General features: G+C 43.8%; 2 protein-coding genes across 3 annotated transcripts in view; one reads left to right on the top strand and one right to left on the bottom strand.

Annotated features, from left to right (window-relative positions):
* Positions 1–20439, bottom strand: part of LOC139822486 (peroxisomal membrane protein PMP34) — a 223599-nt gene that overhangs the window by 41046 nt on the left and 162114 nt on the right. The gene's annotated exons all lie outside the window — the stretch shown is intronic.
* LOC139822483 (uncharacterized) overlaps positions 13197–20439 on the top strand; it is a 161062-nt gene continuing 153819 nt past the window's right edge. Inside the window, exon 1 of one of the 2 annotated variants that reach the window (XM_071794228.1) lies at positions 13197–13341. In XM_071794228.1, the coding sequence (XP_071650329.1) occupies positions 13302–13341 (40 nt within the window). In that variant the 5' untranslated portion in view covers positions 13197–13301. The remainder of the gene's footprint in view (positions 13342–20439) is intronic. The other variant, XM_071794229.1, reaches the window with a different exon arrangement.

Genomic DNA, 20439 nt, shown 5'->3' on the forward strand with positions numbered 1-20439 from the left:
ACTTTATTTTCGCGGGAAGAAAGAACGGAGAAAACGATGTGCACGAAGCGCGAGCGCGAGCACGAGCCCATTCAGATTATATGGCCGAGAAACAGATGTTCGGGCCGAGTGCCTTAATTAAGAGGTAATTATTTATCCCACGCCGCGGCGCCGGCCGTGCTACGTCGTGCGAATTTCGTTAATGCGCGCGGCAATTAATACGGAACGGAGTCTCCCTCGTTCTCGGAACAGGAAGGACACCCGCGCGTTATGCAAGCTTTCGCGAAAGTTTTATTTAACTTTTTTAAGCGGGTTTACCGGAGGGGTCACGTCTCTCGACAGATAATAATAAGCGCGAATACACTTGACGAATAATTTAATCCCGTGCGCTCGCAGGTGCCGCGTTCTCGTGAAAGAGTGTATAAAAAGCGCGCTTTATAATACGCCACATGCAGCGTGAACGCGTGACGTAATTTCAAGAAACAAATTCATTGTCAAATTGTCCGAGAGCGAGGGGGACCGTTGCGCGGGGTCGCCCTCGGATCATGAGATATGTGTACAGTGCCGTTTAAAGAAACGCGTAACCGAGGAGAGAAGTGGTAAAAATACTTTTTACGTAATCTCCATATCTTCTATGATACTTCGTTGTTCATGCGGGAGATTCCACCGTTGCTTATTGACAAAAGGCTAATTTTACATCGTGCTTGCTAGCCGAAACCGTGCCCTGCTGCATTCGTTTCTTTCCTCCACGGAATCTTATCTATCGAAATTCTCTCCCAAAAGAAGAAATCGAAAGACGGTTTAATCTTTTATGTATAATACACCCGAGGTATTTCTGCTCGAAATATTCACTTCCTTTATCAACAACGCTTTGGCTATGCATTTACTAATGATATCCGTTTATTAATTGTCCATGAACAATTTTCTATGAACTAATGAACGAATATCATTATATATATATTTCTATTATTTATCTTATGTAAATAAACATTTATCGAAATTAATATTGATTTGATTTACATTAGAACATCTTAATGATTGAACAAGCTATTGATCCGCAATTCATCGTGGATTATCCACGTTTTATAAGCTATATTTCATTCAGCCGTCGTCGCGCGTCGTTTCGATGATACCGTAACCGCGCGATTATGACGGTAATGGGATACTCCCCGTCCATTGTCCATGATCGAATTGGTGCGCATTTCGTGGCCGTTTTATCGCTATTAGCACCTTTTATGTTCACGCGCGCATAATAGAGCGCGATACGGATGAGGTGCCGGTTATTTGCGAATTAATGTCGTCGCTTTATAGGGACTCCGGGGTTGAGCGTCGCGACCTCGCGAGTAATTGGACGTCGCGCGGGTTGACGCTTGATCGTGACTCATCGCGCGTTCTCGCGGATTATCTCGCTCGGCGGCGAGATAATCTGCTCTCGATGAAGCCGGAATACGAAATCACCGCGGCTGAGAACGCGGCGCGGCCGCAAGAAATTACGGGTATTACGCGATAATGACGTGTTAATACGAATTTAATGGCGCGCTCGATATCGATCGCTCGATCGCGTGGTATCCTATCGTGATCTCGCGCGTATTTTACGCTTTATTCCTGTTAACGCAATAAGCTGCTATTATCCTTGAATGATGCGGCTCATGGGCGTTTAACGATCTTGCGTTCAGGATAATGTGATCGCGTCATATTGAGTGAGATATTTCAATAACGATTTAAAGATCCTATAGAGACAAAGATACTAGAATAAAAACGTTTAGAAGATATCGCGATGATAGAGATATAATATTAAAATCATATTCTTTGGCAGCGTCGTATGTAGTTAGCTGACGTTTGGTTATGAATTACGATTATGTCGGAACGAATCGTTGCGTTGCTTCGCTAAACTGTCGCACGAGCCTCTCGCGTTTATTTGTTGTACCGCGCGGCGACGTATCGATACGTGTCGCAAAAATCGATGACGCCATCACACGGGTAATAACCGCGAAAAATCGAGGGGCGGAGACACCGATGACGTTCGTGTTTGTTGTGAATGTCGGAAAGGCGAGGGTATTTCTGACCACGGTGAGTCATGTCGCCCACGCAATCTCACACACGCGAATCGTGACATGCCAGAGAACGAAGGGGGGGGGGAGAGAGAGAGAGACAGAAACACGTACACGTAATTTCGTATTCACCTTGCTGCACTCGCGTGTGCAGCCTCGGGCAGAGCATTTTTTATAGAATTAAAGATTAAGCTCCGTGTATTCACACCCCATATTTATCGCTAAGTACGGCAATTCGGTTTCGAGTTTTATTCGTATCACGCGAGGATCGCAAACAATGTTATCTCGAGCCCAGAATCAAATGATCGTATATAATTAAGACTAAAGACGTCGGACATGAGTGCACGATAACGCAGAGTGCCTCACAAATATCACGCATTATTTCAATTTTCAATAATATTCTGACAATTAATTATTTTTATGTAACCAAACGTAACTGATTAACTTCGAAATAATAAAAAATTATTATTATAAACTACCACTTTTTATCAAACTCTATCTGTGATAGAGTTAATATGTATTACTTGTAAATTTTAGACAATTGCATTTTTCAATAAGGGTATATGATATAATAAACTCGAATTTTTATTTTGCTGAGAAAATGACCAACACCCATACATATTATAGCAAAACTTATAATTATATGCTCTATCACTTCGACTTTCAGTTGAGATAAATAAATCGCGCACGATATATCCACTTTGATTAAGTTTGTACGTGTTCTATATACTTACGAATCATATGAGTTCACTCTTCCTTCGCGTATGCCTTATGATTGTAATCATTCATAGGCAAGGATCACGTTCTCCCTTAGAACTTGCCGCTACCGTGTCTCGAGAAGTAATGCGAGATCATGCTTCACGCTGCTGCGTACCGACCGCGCGACCCGAGTCTCGCCACGCGAATGATAACAACAAAGCGACTTGATAACAGCGCGCTGTACGTCATACAATAACAAAGTAAATTAAATGATGTAAACATACGCCGAATATTCTGCTCGTTTCAATTATCAGTACGCGGTCGAGATGTATGAGTTTCTCATTATTTAACTATTTCGATCCCACCCTACCAATCGTAGGACAGTAAATAAATTTTATTTAAAGCTGTGAACAGTGCCATACGTCATCTTCATAAATTAATAACAATAATAACAGGTAATAGATCGATACGTATGAGAACTTTGATCATTTGGAAACTATTATTGTGACATTTATAGCATTGTTTCGATATTTTGTATCAGAATTTTCTATCCTAATTAGTCTCTAATGTGAGACACTCTGCAGAGAATGTGTAAAAATAAAAGAGAATTTAACTCTTTATATCGAACAAAGTCGAATGATGGATTTTCGCACGCCTGAATGTTTTTCCACGAAATTAGCCGTTTAGGGTTCGTCGAACTCCCGTAGGCTTGCGTAGCGGTACCATAAGCCAGTGCACTTAGTGGCGTTAGATTCCCCAAGAAGATATTAAAAACAGCTGGGTCGCTACGTCCGTACGGTCCGACGTGTCGCTTACAAGCGACGAATTTATCGCCGCTGCCGCGAATTTAAGTGCCACCCTGCCTTCGCGAACGACGTCGCTTCGTCTCTTTCGATAAATAGGCCCCGGCATTCTGAAGCGCGTTTAAAAAATTAATCGGATAACAAACGCTCGCGCTCATCATACGTATTTCTTTATATTAGTGAGAGTTCTTGCAAGATTATAAATTAATACCTTGTATTTTTTTTTACCGCCTTGCTTATTATATCTTTTTATCAGCGACAAGGATAATTTTACAATGTTACACGTCAAATATTGAGCTCTTGCACTTTATTACACTAATATGCAATTTAGCCACTAGTTTTGCTATCTTTTTACGATTTTATGAAGGCAGAAGATTAAATGTTACGATCATCTACAGAATTAAACGAACGAAATCAGAAAACACGAGACAAATTTTTTTCGGAGATTAGCTAACTAATTAGAATTTCGTTTTTTTGAAGCGCTGAGAATGAAAATTTAATCGCAAGTTTCGAAAATTTTAATTTTATGCATGTATTTTCTAATTTGATCAATAACTCAATTATATGTATAAAAACTGATATATATCGAAATTTTATTTTAACTGAACTTATTCCACTTATATCGCTCTACCACTCACGTACCGCGATAACGGAGCCAGTCATCGTACCTCATCATATTACAATAACGAATATAGCGTCCGTTAATGTTCTGGAGACGTCGAGTAGATGATGTCGAGAGGAGTGCGAGAAAGAGCGTATATTCGTGCACGGCGAGTGGATGCTGCTGCACCATTACGTCACGCCATGCCACGCCACACTGCGGTCACCAGATCAAAAGCAAACGAGGTCTCGAGCAGCACCTCGAGGACAATAAGGCGTTGAGTACTCGTGGCCACGACTCGATTCGCTAATTACCCGAAACAGCTTAAAGCGTCGTCCAAGAAAATACGTCGGCGATATCTGGGTCGTTCCGAAAATAACTCCGATACGCATCCACCCGCCTCATCTCGCCCTCCTCGCCCTCCTCTCGCTCTCGGCTGAATGAAACGCATCCTCGTCTCCTGCAGGCATCGCGTCGTCCTCCTCCGTACCACGTTTCCTTTCGTCTCGTCTCTTCGCGCTTCTTTTTTTTTCTCCCTTCTCCCTCCTCACCCCTCCGAGCGCCTTCGCGGCGATTAATTTGCGAGGCCGCTACTTCGGCGCGAGACTCGATAGCTCTTAAATCCGGCACCGTATCTGCGACGTAGAAACCGCTTCTGGTAATGCACAACTCGACTCGGACCATTTGTAATGATGCAATTCGTGATTATCCTTTACGAGGCTGCGATTATTTACGACCGCGAGCGCGCGGCACGGCGCTGCGCGCCTTCTCCGGGCGCGTGAGTTATACCGCGTCGCGCGGTGCCGAGAATTACTTAATTTCCGACGCTGTCGATAAGCCGTCTAAGACGATCGCGAAGAACATAATCGTCCCTCCTGCGTTATTGCAATCGTCGAAACGCGCGAGTGCAACGTATTAATTTCGTCGCAGCTCGACGACTCCTCGCAGCTCTCGCCTCGCATTCACGTCGTGCATGCGCGAGGAGGAAGTATATAAGGATCGGTCGTTTAAGAGAGACGCGCGTTTTACACCCATGGAATCGTTAAAAAGGAAACTCGGTGTACGGTAGTACACAGGGGGAATGTCGCAAGGCTTGACAGGGCGCGCACGTTAGTCATGAATTCTTCCTGAATTATGGCACCACTTTGTCCACTCTGGGAACTGTCTGTCTCTCGTAATAACCGTCGGTGTTTAAATACGAAGAGCGAGAAGAGGAAGCGCCGATCCTCGCGCGGGCGATGTTCGCTCGCAGTCGGGTCGCGGGCGTTCTCTCGCTCCGTTTTTATCGTTACTTCCACACCGTCGTTTTTCCTCGCCCTTTTTCCTCCTCCTGTCACTCGTGCATCTCGCGCGTCTCGTCGTTTTATGCTCACCCTCATTCGGGGACGCAGATCGTTTTGCCGCAATTAGTTTTGCGGCTGGCGCGCGCCTCTAAATCGGGCGGCGATCGTAAATCCGCGCCGACACCGACCCGGAATTCATATACGCCGAACGATGCACCACGGAAAATTGGAGCGTATCGCGATGCGGGGTGGTCGACGTTAAAAAATTGACGCGTTATGTCAGTGAAATTGTGATTTCGGATATTCGTCCGCGATCGCGCGTGTATTTTTGGCAAAGACTGCGGGCTGCTCAACGCGATTCGCGGTTTCTTCGCACTACATGCTTATTCATGTTTCCTGCAATTTTCCGCGTGACAGTTGTCAATGAAGAACTCTGAAGAAGCGTTTTTACAATTGCTCTTCCGTATCTTGTTATAACTATTGTCTTCAATTTTTTAAAACCCCGAGTTAGTCATTTATGAATTTTACAACTTGAATAGAATTTTTTATTTTATGTAATATATGCGACAATATATTATGTAAAATATGCGACTGCTAAATAGAATAAATTTAGTACATCAATTGTGTGTTTTAGAGGGAATTATTGTTTGCTACATGCTATAAATTTTGCGAATACAATTAGGAAAATTTCGCCCGCCACAGTTTGATGAATCTGTGTCTTCATAACGCGCTGAGTGTTCGGTCGTTGACGTGATGTCGCGCGCGGATAATAGTCCGCTCGTATTCGAGAGGGCGGCTCGTGAGAAATTAATCTCGGCATTATATTGCCACGGCGACGTCTGGCTGCCGCTTTATTTCGGACTTTTGGCCCGACCTACTACAAGTATATCTGGCTGCCGAAAGTGTTTAGCACCTTCTTCTTGGATTCTATAATCAACAAAACGTCACATACCGCGAAATGATGTCTCATCCGACTCGACTCTATATTCACCTTGGTGCCCAAAAGCTTTATACACATGGTGTGTCATTGTTGGACACATTTTTTCTACCATATATTTCTCTTCTATGAAACTGCGATTCTTATAAGCAAAGCAGCTCCTCAACTCATCTCTTGGAATTTTTTTTTTCATTAGAAGCAATTCTACGTTCGAACTCTGTACGAAATTTTCTGTACATTGATTCGTTCAATATATGCCGAAACCGTATCCACCGACGGCGATCAAGATGTTATCGAGCCTTCGCCTCTCGACGCGGCGATTGACTGACGTCCCCGTAATTACGGGAAAGGCACGTGTCGCTCCACCAAATATAAAATTAATCCCGACCGCGCCACGAGATATCGAGAGATAACCCTGTCGCACTTTCACACGCTCCTTTCTCACGCCCCCACGTGTAACATCTTTCGAAATCTCGGCGATATATATGCGTATAGATTTTGACAAGCAGAGCCGATAACGCGCATAACGACTATGTAATTTCATCTCTTATTATCATCGCGACAGATCGCTAAGAGCTGTCTGATCAGAAATCAGAACCAGTATGATTCTGATTTCTGAGCTGAAATTTCAATGTTTTACACGCCACACGGATTATTCTTAAGTCTGCTCGTGAAATCCGAAAATGCGCCATTGAGAGCAAATTATTGCTTACAATACGCAGCAATGAATTTTAAATAGTATCGTTGATTTTTAATGTTAAACGCGTTTCCGTGATGCTGCTAAAATCTTTCGAAGAAGATCTTTTAGATCTGTTAGATTATGTCACGCCAAAAGAATATAATTTGGCGAAACAACTTTTATATAGTTTCGTGTATAGATATACAGATAGAAGATAATAAAATCGTAATTAGATCGTCTCACTTCTACCAATTCGCCAGATTAGGTGAAACTCGAATTCCAGTGGAAACATGCTTGTTAGGAACGGCATTTTTGCCAAATATATCTATATAAGGAATCGTACGATTCAGATTACTTTATCTTACTTAACACAAGGTTAATTTACAGCAGCTATTATAGCTAGGGCGTCTATTAACTTGAAACATTAAAACTTTATATATATTCTGAACAAATTTAAATACTTGATGTTTAATAATAAGGATAAAAAACCTATGCTTAAAATTTTAAATCTTCCGAAATTTGATACAAAAGAAACTTAAGTAACTTAAGAATTTTAATACATGAATGATAAGCAGAAGTGAAATTTCGCTAAATATTGTAAATACTCTGTGATATTGAAAATTGTACTCTTCCGTATTAAGCAATTTATTCATGGATGTAACAGCGACGGAAGGGCAGGGGGATGAGCCGTGATCGTTACAAAAACACCCTCGGAACGGTCGGCTGCTGTCCGTTTGATTCACCGTTTCCTGCGATCGTCGTATTTTTGTCCGCGCGTGCCTCCACTTCGTTTCTTTCGGTGCTGTCTCTTGCCTCGTCCTTTTTCCGCACTCTCTCATACCCCCCTCTGCACTATCTACGACCCTGTCGTATTTTCTTACGCCTTCAACCCTTCCTTTTTTTCGTTCGCAACGCTCGGCCCTCCCACGCGACGCGAAGAAAACACCTCGCGTATCCGTGTGCGTGTCTACGAAACGGTGAAGGCATACGCGCGCGCGCGCACGCGTGGAGGTGAACCTTACGTAGGTTTAATGAGCGCTATTATGACCTAGTTGCACTCGACATCGTGCACATAAATCCTCGCGGTACATTAATCCTCGACAATCTCGAACTCTCCCGAGTGGTACCGACGCACGCGAGCAGGCCGCGGAGAATTTATTAATCGTTCAAGAAAGAAAAAACGAAGTCCCCGGCGCAAGAAGAAGGATGATCGCACGCGTCCGGAAGCGATGAGCGTGGACTGCCGCCGCGACGCGAAAAATTAAGAGATCCGTGAGAAGATCTCTTCGCGCAACTCGCGTCCATAAATAAGCGGATGACTCGAGATTTCGGAAACACATTGATATGTTTATTATATATGCCTCATATTTTGAGTCACGGTATAGTACGCTTTTAATCATTAATTAATTGAGATATCGCAGATTATTTACTAATTATGTTAACTACTGCTAATTATTTCATTGGAAATTTGTATATAAGACTGAACGTGGAATTTCCAAGATGTTTTCAATATTCAGGAAACTTATTTCCAGAACGGTATTTAACGAAGTATTTAATTATCTCTCTGCTTAATTCCGCGAACGTTTCTCTGCGTGGGAGTTTAATTTAACTTTAAAGGAGTATTTCGTACTTCTTCGAGCCTTCTTCGAAAGGATCTTCGGTACTACGCCACAAAGATACACGGCGTACAACGAGTAAAGAAAAAAAAAGAAAGAAGAAAAGGCACGACCGCAAAGAAATACAAGAAAAGGTGAAAAATAAATCCACTCTGCCGCTCGCGCCTCTCCTCGCGCCTTTATCTCTCGTCATCGCTTTCTCCCTGGCGGCGTGATTTACACCTGGGTTGTCTTCCTTAATTAGGTTAAGGCTCTTTGGTCCTGCTGTTGCTCGCTCACCAGAAAGGAAGACGAAGGAGGCGGTCTGAGCTTCCGATTCGCCCGCGAAATTTACTCGGCGCGCTCCGCTTGATGTAAAACGTCCGTGGTTCGTTATAACGACTGAAAGACCGCGGAAACTTTACGGAGCTCGCCTAATTAATCGCCTTTCGTTAGTATCCTTTCGTCGCGCTCGCCGGCCGTTATTACGCTTCATTGGTAGCTTTGCCGGGGCCCCGCTTTTCGCGAGAAAGAGAGAAAGAGAGACGTTTAACGAAGCGTGACACGGTAACCGACGACGGTTTAAGTAGTAACCGCCTTCTACGCCCTGGTTGGTCAGCCGTTGCGTACTCGCAGCCACCGAAGGCTGTTCTAGGCCGTTTGGTAGTAACCGTTAGGCAATGCTTCTTGTGCACCGGTTACCTTAAGCGTTCGTCTGAGCGCGCCCGTTGTCCTTGCGAAGATTCGAGCCACCGTGTATCTCCTCGAAAAACATACACGGCGACGTAATCGCCGTTGACCCGTGAACGTAAGAAGAAAGAAGAGTACGAACGCTATAATCACCGCGTGCTCGGGTAAATCTCGGGTTATTTTCTTCTCTCTCTCTCCCTCTGTCTGTTTCTCTCTAAAAGTAATTTCTTTTTTCTTACACGTTGATCGAAAAATACAGCGTTCTGCGTTCATGCGTTTGTAAGTCTGCATTCTTTGCGACGTGTTCACTTCACGCGGGTCGCATTTTTTCGTATGTATTTTGATAGGATTGACGCCACTTTTATGGCACATTAGGTCGTAACTCGTGATACCTCGCCGCTTGATTTACGCGAGACGACCCGTGTGTTTATTAATTCACCGGTAAAGTACGCTGTCTCAGGAGCGCGATTTAGTAAAAGAGTCGACGCGTTAATTCGCGGTAACGTGGAATCTCTGTAGTGCGTCGCGCGTCGGGATAAAAGCGGCGGCGAAGGTAGTCCGGGACATTGCTCGTGCCCGTTGCTCTCACTAGGGAAACTCCGAAATTTATTAACTTGTAAGGTACGTTCTTGCGCCGAGCAACACAGCCACCCAGAACTCAATAAAATGTACTTTCGTTACTTTCTCGCGGTCTCTTTTTCCTCCTTGTTCTCCACGCCGTTTTGGCGCACGCTCGTTTATTTGTTGGCCGCGCGATAAAACTTCTTTCTCCTCTTTCAGTATATCTCTCTCCCTTTCCTTCTTTCCCCGTTTCTTCTTCTCATCCTGGTGGATCTCTCTTTCTTTCTCCGGGATCTTTTCATTTAAACTGTCCGCCGGTCGTAAGAAATAATGCTGGAAAAAGTCGCCGCTTACTCGACTCAGTTACGAGATACCCTTTTTAACGATCGCACTTAACCGTGCCTTTTGACGCTGACGTACGACGTACACAATCTTCGCGATTGCGACGGGAATTAAGCCCAATATAAAAATGCAGTCCCTTTGGTGCTTTGGTGGCTACGTAGATACATCATATACGTTTCTTCGCTTTAAAGCCTTCGCACAAGACTTTCGTATGGTAACGTAGTGTAGCGATACGTTTCTTGTGCGTTGATCCACGTTATACGTTAGGCTACGCTATCATACGAGAGTCTTGTGCGGAGGCTCTTATACTGCACGAGTTATAAGGCTTTCATATATCCTCTCTTTTCTTTCGTTAGTCTTACGAAGCGAAAGAGAGCGAGAAAGATTTGGTCGTGTTGGCGATGTGTAACAAATGTCGTGTTATTGTAAGCTATAGATCAGTAAGTATATACAGATGTTCTAGACGCGCGATCATATGCCTGGATTACGTAAGTTCGCGTTGTAGAAGGTCGGTGGTAGATTTGACAAGCGTCACACTTTTCGAGAATTGTTCTCTCGCTTGCTCGATGTCGGGCGGACGCAAACCGACTATGATAATGGCAGTGCATATGCTTGTCGCAATTCCGTAAAGTATGATCGGTACATTGCCGAACGGCGGCACGGTCTATGGTCAACTATAAAGGCCATCTGTTCGCTTTTAGAGTCTCCTTTATACCAGCATACGGTGACGTCACTCTCGCGCCGAGATAAAACGAGATGGACGCCCGCACTCCGCCACCGCGACTCGCGTAACACCTTGCACTCTTCTTTGTCGTCCCCCCTCCCCCGCGCGTCGCCGCTCTCGTCCCCTTCTGTTTTTCGTGAGGAGCCATCGAATTCTCAACGAGCCACATTGACTGACGCGCATGTTATACGATGGGACTTTAACGAGTGTTCGTCTAATCGTCGTGAACCGCGTTTCGAGGAAAGTCTCACGCGAGACTGCTTTTGGCACGGTTCTTGCCATGAACGTCATTGTCGTTCGTAAATCATTTACTCGCGCTCGTTTCGACGCGTCCGTGGTGACTAGGCGCAATAGTAGTCAACGAGAAGACGATCCGATCGATCGAATTTATTTTTAGGGAAAGCTCGATGTTTCTTCACTTATCCATTATTGCTTCTTTGCGACATTCTTTTATAGCAAAAGTTTTATCAGAATTGCAGTATTTTAAATAACGTACTCTCTCTACAAACAAATATGATTTCTTTGAGGCTCAATTTCTCTCTTGTTTTTATTAAATGGTACATTTAAATGATAGCATTTTATTAAGTGCTATCAATTTTAACCCATCAATTTTATTGAACCTCTTGACTATTATAGCTTCAAATTTTTTGTACTTATCTCGCACTATCGTATTTAAATTACCGAAACTCTTTTAATGAAAAATAATGAATAATTACAAATGACAATGCCAAATGACTTGTGCCATTTGACCGATCTTCAAGAATCGTTTGCGATCTCGTAAAGGCGCGCCGCGAGATTTCGTAAGGCGGCGTTAACGCCTTCCACCGGAGGAATCGATCGAGGCTGGTCGCACGTTGGCGCGATGCCAGCACGGGCATCCCGACGCTTCCCGAGATGGTGGACCGAGTCCGACCGAAGGCAAGCGTCCCGGCGTCGGCGTCGGCGTCGGCGTCGGCACGTCGGACGTCCGTCAGTGCGCGTGTGACATGGCTGCGAAGCGCTACTACGGCGACCTAGACGACGCCCTCCACCTCGCGATGTGAACACACTCGCCCGCGACACCCTCGCCTACGATCCTTGCGCGGCTCCTCGGACTCGCAGCGGTACACTGATACCCAAACCGATACGGAGATGAGTCACAGTGGTCGAACGCTACACAAAAGACTGCAGATAATGCGATCGATCATCGTGTGATTGATATTGATAATACGTCGGAAAGCAGGAAGAGGAAATCAGTATCACTCATAGGAAGATCTCTCTATCTCTCATTCTTTTACGTTATCGTTATCGGCGGTGCGTCGTGCCATAGTTGTACTCACTTATCGGTGATTACAGAAGTTAGTTCTCAATTGTCTGGAGATTCGTGTAGACCGGAATAAGAGACGGTCAGCCCCGCGCGTGACGAAAAATCAGGACGGACATTGTCTCGGAGATTTCTCTCGAGGCTTAATCGTTCGATCGATCATCATGTCGGGTCTCTGATCGTCGAGGCGTCACGGCGGCACGGTGATCGCGTGTCGAGAGACCGAGACGCGTGGACAGGAACAGGCGGAACGATGTAAGAGAAAAGAGTGCGAGGTGAAGCCGAATCTCGTATACAAGATGGCAAGTCGGAAGGGTTGATCCTTAGCAAGTGCGATCCTTGTCTCGCGCGTATGAAGCACAACGTACCATTCCCACAGACAGATGAAGCTGCATTCCCTCGAATCTCGATCGCGGCGAAAACAGTGGGCGACTGTTTTCGAAAAATTGTACATAAATGCACCCATAGAAAGCATGCGGTCGTCAGCGCACATCTATTCCTAAAATCGAACGTTAATCATTTTATTAGTAAGATTCGCCACATTCAGTGCTTTTTCGTTCTCATCTCGTGGCGCCAGAGTGTGAACTATAAACTGTTACGCGGAAAGTCTCCCAACTCTCTTGAAACGCGAACTGCTGCTTATAGCAATATACATCGCCGCTTTGAGTGCCTCAAATCATATTAAGTTAATCACACTAAGTTTCCTCAGCGGTACTCGATGAAGCATAACGCAACTTCGAGCGGGAACATGGACGAGCGAGGATAATCCTCGGAGTCGCGATCGATAATCGATGATCGACGCGGATAGTGCATGTAATACGGCTGCGGGCTGCACGTCGAGACAATTTTCTCTTGTGTCTGACTAGGATAATAATTCGTCGCGCCGCGAGAAGTGCAGAGAGAGAGAAAGAGAAAGAGAGGGAAAGGGGGAGGGAGGGAGGGAGAGAGAGAGAGAGAGAGTGGGTGCATGTGAATGTGCGCGCTCGTGCGTGTCTATGCGCGAAGTGCATAAAGCGACGATGGGATATCGGTGAGATCACGAGGTCACCGCAGAATGCCTGAGCCGAGGGCAAAGCGCTGTAAACACTGTGACGGTACGGTACGCGTGGCTAGCTGGACTGCAACACGTCATGATGAGTGGTTACCTCGCTGACCCTTAACACACCTCGATCGCTTGCGACTAACATCTGTGTCGACTAATAAAGAGTGTTACGTTTGAGCCGAGATTGCGTTTCAATCCCATTAACCCCCTACCGCTATTGTGTTCGTGTGAGAGTTACGGAACGTCGCTTCGTCACGCCGAGTTTTACGCGAAGTCGATGAGTATGTAAGTCAAACGGCGAACTTGGCGTACGAAGTAACATTTCGCTTGACTCTTTATTCGACTTCGTCGCTAAATAAAAATATCTTGACTTTTTTTTAATTTCAAATGAGAAAAACATAATGAAACTGATAAACGGAGAATTTTAACGGGTTGATTACGATAGTACCGTTTAACTTGCGAGTCGTTTATCAGGTAACTGTTAGCGGACAACTTGACTAGATTTTCCACGTTAAAAATCGATAGAAAACGAAAGCTGTAGATTTTTCACGAATGCAAGGGATACCAATCGGAGGATAGTGCTATTTTATTTGTGGGTCATTTATTCCACGACTGCAACCGGACATTTGGACCAGGCTTGAGGCAGACCGAGACGAATGAATGCGTAAAGCGCATTCCGGATCGGGCGGCGACCACGTCCAACTGCACTCCTCCCCCTCTACTCATCTCGTTCTCTTCCTTGGGCTTTTTCTCTTCATCCCTCTGTCTTCGTCGTGTCCTTTTTTCCCGTCACCTCTTGCACTCCATTCTGCCAGTATTTTTACCCACGGTTATTCACCCTCTTATCTGTAGACGCTTGACGGTTGTCCACCTGTACTAATCATCGGTTTTTATATATCAGTCCCGCGTGATTTTATCGCAGTCTTCCGGAAGCTCCGAATATTAAGTGGTATTTACACGCGAATGGTCAACGGAGCTTTTAGGAAAATAGCAGTTATTTTAAAAATTGGATTTGTGAAATCAAGATCTTGGTGCCGGATTAGTCGTTTATTTGAATTTCCTTTGCGATTAAATTCCCCTGTAAACACCGAACCTTACAAGTATGCTAACGATCACTCCGATTCCTGGTATTGACCTACTTACTTTCCTCAACGATTTTACCCCGGGGAACGTGTTCGTTTTCTTTACTGCTGCATCTGTTGGTAGTTTAATAAACACCGTCGCGTCGCAAAGTACGGCCAGACATTCGCCATAAGTGTCAAGTGGCATAGCTTAAAATGCATATCGTTCTTTAACTAGGGAGGGGATTGTTATTTCCAAGGAAGAAACTTCATGGATGACAAATGAACCGTATTTCCGTAGACGCTTCGAAGAACTTATATATATATATATAGGCTGTGCGCTAATCGATTTTCTCGATAGTCGGAAATTTAAGCCAGAAAACTTTCAGCCGAACACAATGATATATGATGTTTGAACAGTCGAACATTTTTTTTCACTCTCGTGGAGAAACTATTCTTCTAAATATCCGTTTTTTTTTAATTAGCTGTTGTAATTATAGAACGCAGTAAAATAGGTCAACTCTCACGTATAAAATGTCATATGTACTTGAACGTATAGAATTTTTGAAGTTTAGATTTTTTTGTGGAAGTTATTCTCTTTTTTCGATAATTCCAATTTCTAAAGTTCGCCCATGTTTCTGCAAACTTATTTAACTTTCATCGTGGATGTGCTTGTCAAAAACTTCACGTCGACATCCCATGAACATAAAACAAACGAACCGGCTCGTTTCGCGAATATAGAAACGATGATGTGATCTTGCTGAAAAAGTTGAAGGTTACATGCTTGAGCTTTGTCTCATACCGAGCGCGTAATATATATCGTCCATTTGCATCCACCTTTTCTCGTATATTTCAAAGAGAAATGGTAATCGAGTGACAGCGAAATTCTATTCTCGTTCTATCAGACGAACTTTTTTTTTATTTCCTCTTCTGTCACACGGTTATATAACACGAAGTTTATTTTTACGTTCTTTTTTTCGCGATGGTCACCGAATTCGCGGACAATAAGTATAAAATGGTTCGCTCCCGTGGGTGTTGACAATCGTACGATCGCGGGATGGATCGTCCGAGCCGGACGAGACGATCGATAAATCTCGATCTAAATTTATCTCCCTCGCGGGAACATGTTGCTCGTAATCCGCGTTGCTTTTTTCGATTTATGGCCAGCGCCTTCCGACTACAGTTTTACAGCTTTGCGCTATTGCATAAACACACATTATCGCACGTTATTCTGTAAATTCATGGCAATTATTCAGCCGCTACAGTGATGGTTATAGCGCTCTCGGGGCACGGCGTCTCTCGTCTTGACGTATGTCGGATTTTTGGAGATTTTTTTTAATTTTTGGACGGTGTGCCGACGCGAAGTCTAACGCCCATCTCACGACGGCATAAAAGTGATTCGTAGATACGCGAATGGCTCATAAACATCGGGTCGAGCAGCTGTCGATGGAAAACACGGGCTATATTTAAGCCTGACCGCGCTGAATATCCCATGGTTAACTCTTTACAATAGATCGGACAGGATTTTATTCCGCTCGGAGCCCGGCTTACGAGATACGTGCGTAATCGGAACGCAGATGTGATTAATCGTTTCCTAAAACCGACATTCCAGCTCGACCGGCGGCAGTCAATAGCAGAGCCAGGAAAGAATGCCGCGTCCAAATATTATGAAAGTAGGTCTAAGAATTTCGGGACATTGACGGCCGGCGCTGCCGCCCACGTCAGCGTAGATTTAAATGGCTTTTAAAGAGCAACTCTTTTAAGCGACTTCGGATATACTGTGTAAACGTTGTAAATCTAGGCCAGTCTAGGCGAGGACGAGATCACGAACGTGCGCTAACAGGTGGATCGTGCATCAATTTTATTCATCCCCCGCCATTATCATCGGTCGGCGGCCGTTTCTGGTCACAACTGTTACGCGTTTGGCTCATTTTTGCGGTACCTATGGACGACATAAGTCGTCACCTAGATCTCGTCCAGCGTGGCCCGACCTTCGGAGGATTCGCGACGAGAGGGTCGTTCGCGGGATGAGAATTTTGGCAGCTCGCGGCTCTGGACGACTCTTTCGATTATTTATCGGTACGGTATGCGCGAAACGTAGGCGGTGGTCCCCCCTCTCTCTAACTCTCTCCCTCTCTACTCCACCTCTTTTCCGTTTTCTGGCCGAGCTCCAAACGGCAGCGACACCCTTACACCTATGGATTTATTTCTCGTACGACGGCTGGGTATACGTGCTAACACGTCTACCATACTGACGCCTTCGAGTGGAAGTCTTACGTGCGAACGCCTACGCACGCACGCGCGGTTACAGGCTTACGCATTACGTCGTCGCGATTACGTGCATCTTTCGCGCATCACGCATCACGTTTGCGGACTCGGATCCACACTCACGACGTTAGTAGAAGTGCACAAAGTGTATTACGAGTCGATATCGCCCGAAACGTTTGATAAAAAAAAATATGTGTAAAGCTAAATTAAATCTTGGCGCGTGCATAAACTAACATATTCAAGAAAATGACTTTTTTGCCTTATCAAACTGTGCTGTTTACTCGGTTTCGTTGGATAAAAATTGCAACAATCTGAAATCTTGGTCGTCAAGGCAAAACAGGAATATAATGAATAATGATACGCCTAACAAAAGTTGCGAAATATAAATTGGAACAGTTGCTGCCACGAAAATAATCCCATAAAATCGGAAGACTAAATATATGCGAATGTCAAACGTATTTGTAGTTGGCTATATATTGTTCACAATAATGTTATTATAATTCGCACATTGCATATTGTATCTATATAATTATCATTTATATAATGTTTTATATTAATTACATTGTACAATATTTTCAATTCTAAACGTTATTTTTGTATTCATCTATAAATTTCACATAAAATTTTATAAAGCTTGACGAACAACTCATTATATGCATAAATTAAAAGAAACAGGAAATGCTCGACGATTACAAAATTATAAATAGAAAGGAATTGAAGGCCTAAAATGAATCAGACGCAAGATGCAATAAAGTATTAATCATCGCTCTTTTTACGACGCTAAAACGTATGCTTTTTTCTGACTATTAAACAACAGTACTTTTATTTTTCGTTCTGACAGCAAGAGCAACGCGTTGAGCTTGCTATTTCCGTCGTCACGATTAGGCTTGTTTATGACGGTGGCACAGAATGAGAGTAATCCCCCCGAAATATGATGTTGGACTCTCGGTATATTTAACGGTGTACGCCGTTGTCGATTGATTCCAATAGAGTAACGTAATATCCGCTGCTTCCTTCCTTTCCCCGTATACTTTCCTGCCTCTCTTTTGGATGCACACGCGCCGCGTTCTTCTGTTGCTCTTGGCAGATACAAGCGTAGTTTACGCTGTAACAGCTGTGCGCGCACGCACTTTGCTCGCGCAAAACATCGCTAATGGACCGACAATCCCGAATCCAGTCGGCTTAGGCGTATATATATGTATATAGTATGCGTTTTATCTAGACGTACTTTCCTTGTATTTTTTTTTCGTCCCTGAAATTGTTATCGACGTATGAAAATAATACGTGAGCAAAAATCTGCACTCTGATTTCGTAATATCTGAATGTTACACGTATAGTAATTCTGTCAGATACATTGTAAAATATTAGTAATGATATATGTAATTTTTAACCCCCTATTGTTCTGTTACGTTGGTACGCAGATTATTCCAATATGATCTTTTTTTAAAACATTAAAGGTAAAACTATAGTCATTGTTTAAATTGAAATTATAGTATTGCGTATGTGTGTGTGAGACTGAATAATAGAAACCATTTCTCTCAAATAACTTTTATATTAATTTCCATCAATAAAATGTCGACTGTGCACACTTAAATTCTACAGAAGTTTACTCTCGTATTAACAACGTGGAATTCAACAGGAAACTTTCGTGAAATAAGAAGTAAAATGGAAACGTTCACGTGCAAACACGCTTTCTTATCTATAAGCTATAGCTTCGTTTTCCGCAATTCGGCACGTTCGATTTTGTCATTGAGCCTCGAACGTTTCCGCACGCGCTGCGGATGGTATCGCGCGGCGTGAATCATCGTATTTATTACGCATGCCAATGAAATTCGGCGTCGGTTCGGTATATAGATATGCTACGTGCAGTGCGATGCGCGCGTGCATATGTGCGCGCATCCGATGTGCCGAAGCTAAACATTCCGCGGAGCATTCACCCTGGCATTGCTGTAAAAATAAACGGATCACCAACGCTGCACACCCGCCTCATCTCCGCAGAGGTCTCTGTTTCATTTACGATACCACTGAACTGAAGGTGACGTTACTCTTCCTATCGGCTTCCTCAAATCGGCAGATGACCTTCGTAGTTACGACATCTCGACAGAAGCTAACAGATATCTTCCGCACCACAAATTGAAGCCACCAATCTTAACAACGGTGTTCAGATCCGGTTCGGGGTAGATTTTGAAATCTTCGGACTTCGAGACACTCGAAAGTCTTCTTTACTTTTCGCCTCCTCTCCTCTAGTCCGGGAAATGCGAAAAGTTCCGCCAGCTTTCACGCGAGATCCGGCAATCCTCTAGTATTTTCCACGAAACACAAGCGAAGAAAAGAATACACTATTGCGTATATGTGCCAAGTGAGTCAGTGAGTTGGATGGCACACACGAAATTAGATCGCGTAGCTATTACGCGCGACCACCGGCGACGTCCGGCTGTTCCCGTCCAATTTGCATCATTGGAACGTACCTGTGTTGATTCAGCGGTTCGACGCGTTTCTTTACGACGTTCGGTCACACCTATTACATTGTCGTCTCGCGTTAATCGAGGCTGTCGGTAATTTTTCGGCGGCGCGACATTTTGCAAATTGCACCGTACTTGTCAAAAGATGCGGTAGCCCCGTCGTTCTGGCTAGACGTCGCCGTTGTCCTATCGCCGTACATCATTCGCTATACTTAGAACGGAATGAGTGCCTTTTGCAGCGGGCAAGAGCGCCGAAGACTACGACTCATCACGCTAATTCACCTTACTGCGAAGTTTTTTTAAAAAATTATATTAGACGAAGATACGTAGAAAAATTTGTAGGAGATTAAATATGTCAAAACAACGAAATCTTAAGCTTTTGTAAAAAAAAAAGTTCTACAGGAGTTATTTAGTTAAAATGCGAAATTTTATTTTATTTATTTTTATTCTTACTAAGGTCTAGTTCGTCAAATTCGACCTTGTCGAATAAAATCGAATAGACATTAATTTTATGCTTGATAATATTTTACTATTTCGAGATGTACAAACATTTAAATGAATCTGGACCGCAAACAGCGCGACAAGAATTAGAAACCTTCTGGCACCATTTTGACGAAACACCCTATATATACCTAATAACGAGACTCCACGAATGGAACAACAACGGAATCCGAGATGAAAAACGATGATTAGACGAGATATGACGACACTTGGCGTGGACTTGGCGAGGAGTCTAGGAAGCGACGCGGCTGTTGTAGCCCTTAATGAGCCCAACGTGAGATCAGTCCAGCCTCTTTAACTCCGTTGCTTCTGTCAACCGTCTCTGTCCGCTAAGAACTTTCACTGTCTTCTTCTTCTACTCGCCCTCTTCGTCCCCTCCTCCGCCTATCCACTCTCTCGTCCGCAGCACGTCGTCCGGAGGATGACCTGGATGGTACCCAAACGAAATACCCACCTTCACTGCTTCCTTTTTCACGAGCCATTTTGGAGAAACGGTTGTCGCTCCAGCTTTCTTGGATTATTACGCTTTAGGACTACCGAGCGGAGATGATGCAACCTTGTTATTACCCTTTGAGACGTAAACAACCGTACATAACTAATTTTTTAATTTTTTTTACGGAACTTTTGCAATGTTCTTGACAAATATTTATTTTAGAGAAATATGTTATATATAAATGATATTTATAAGGATATATTTACTAATAGACATGCATTGCAATAAATGTTATTCTTAACTTTTTTTTTAATATGTATGTCAAATGGTTCACGAACACACGCAGGAAGCAATTTTTTTTTACACATCCATCGCTTGAGAATATGATCGATCGCGTGGTGAATTGGCGACTGAACGCGTTTGCA

The sequence above is a fragment of the Temnothorax longispinosus genome, chromosome 11 (assembly GCF_030848805.1).
Source record: "Temnothorax longispinosus isolate EJ_2023e chromosome 11, Tlon_JGU_v1, whole genome shotgun sequence".
Taxonomy (NCBI): Eukaryota; Metazoa; Arthropoda; class Insecta; order Hymenoptera; family Formicidae; genus Temnothorax; species Temnothorax longispinosus.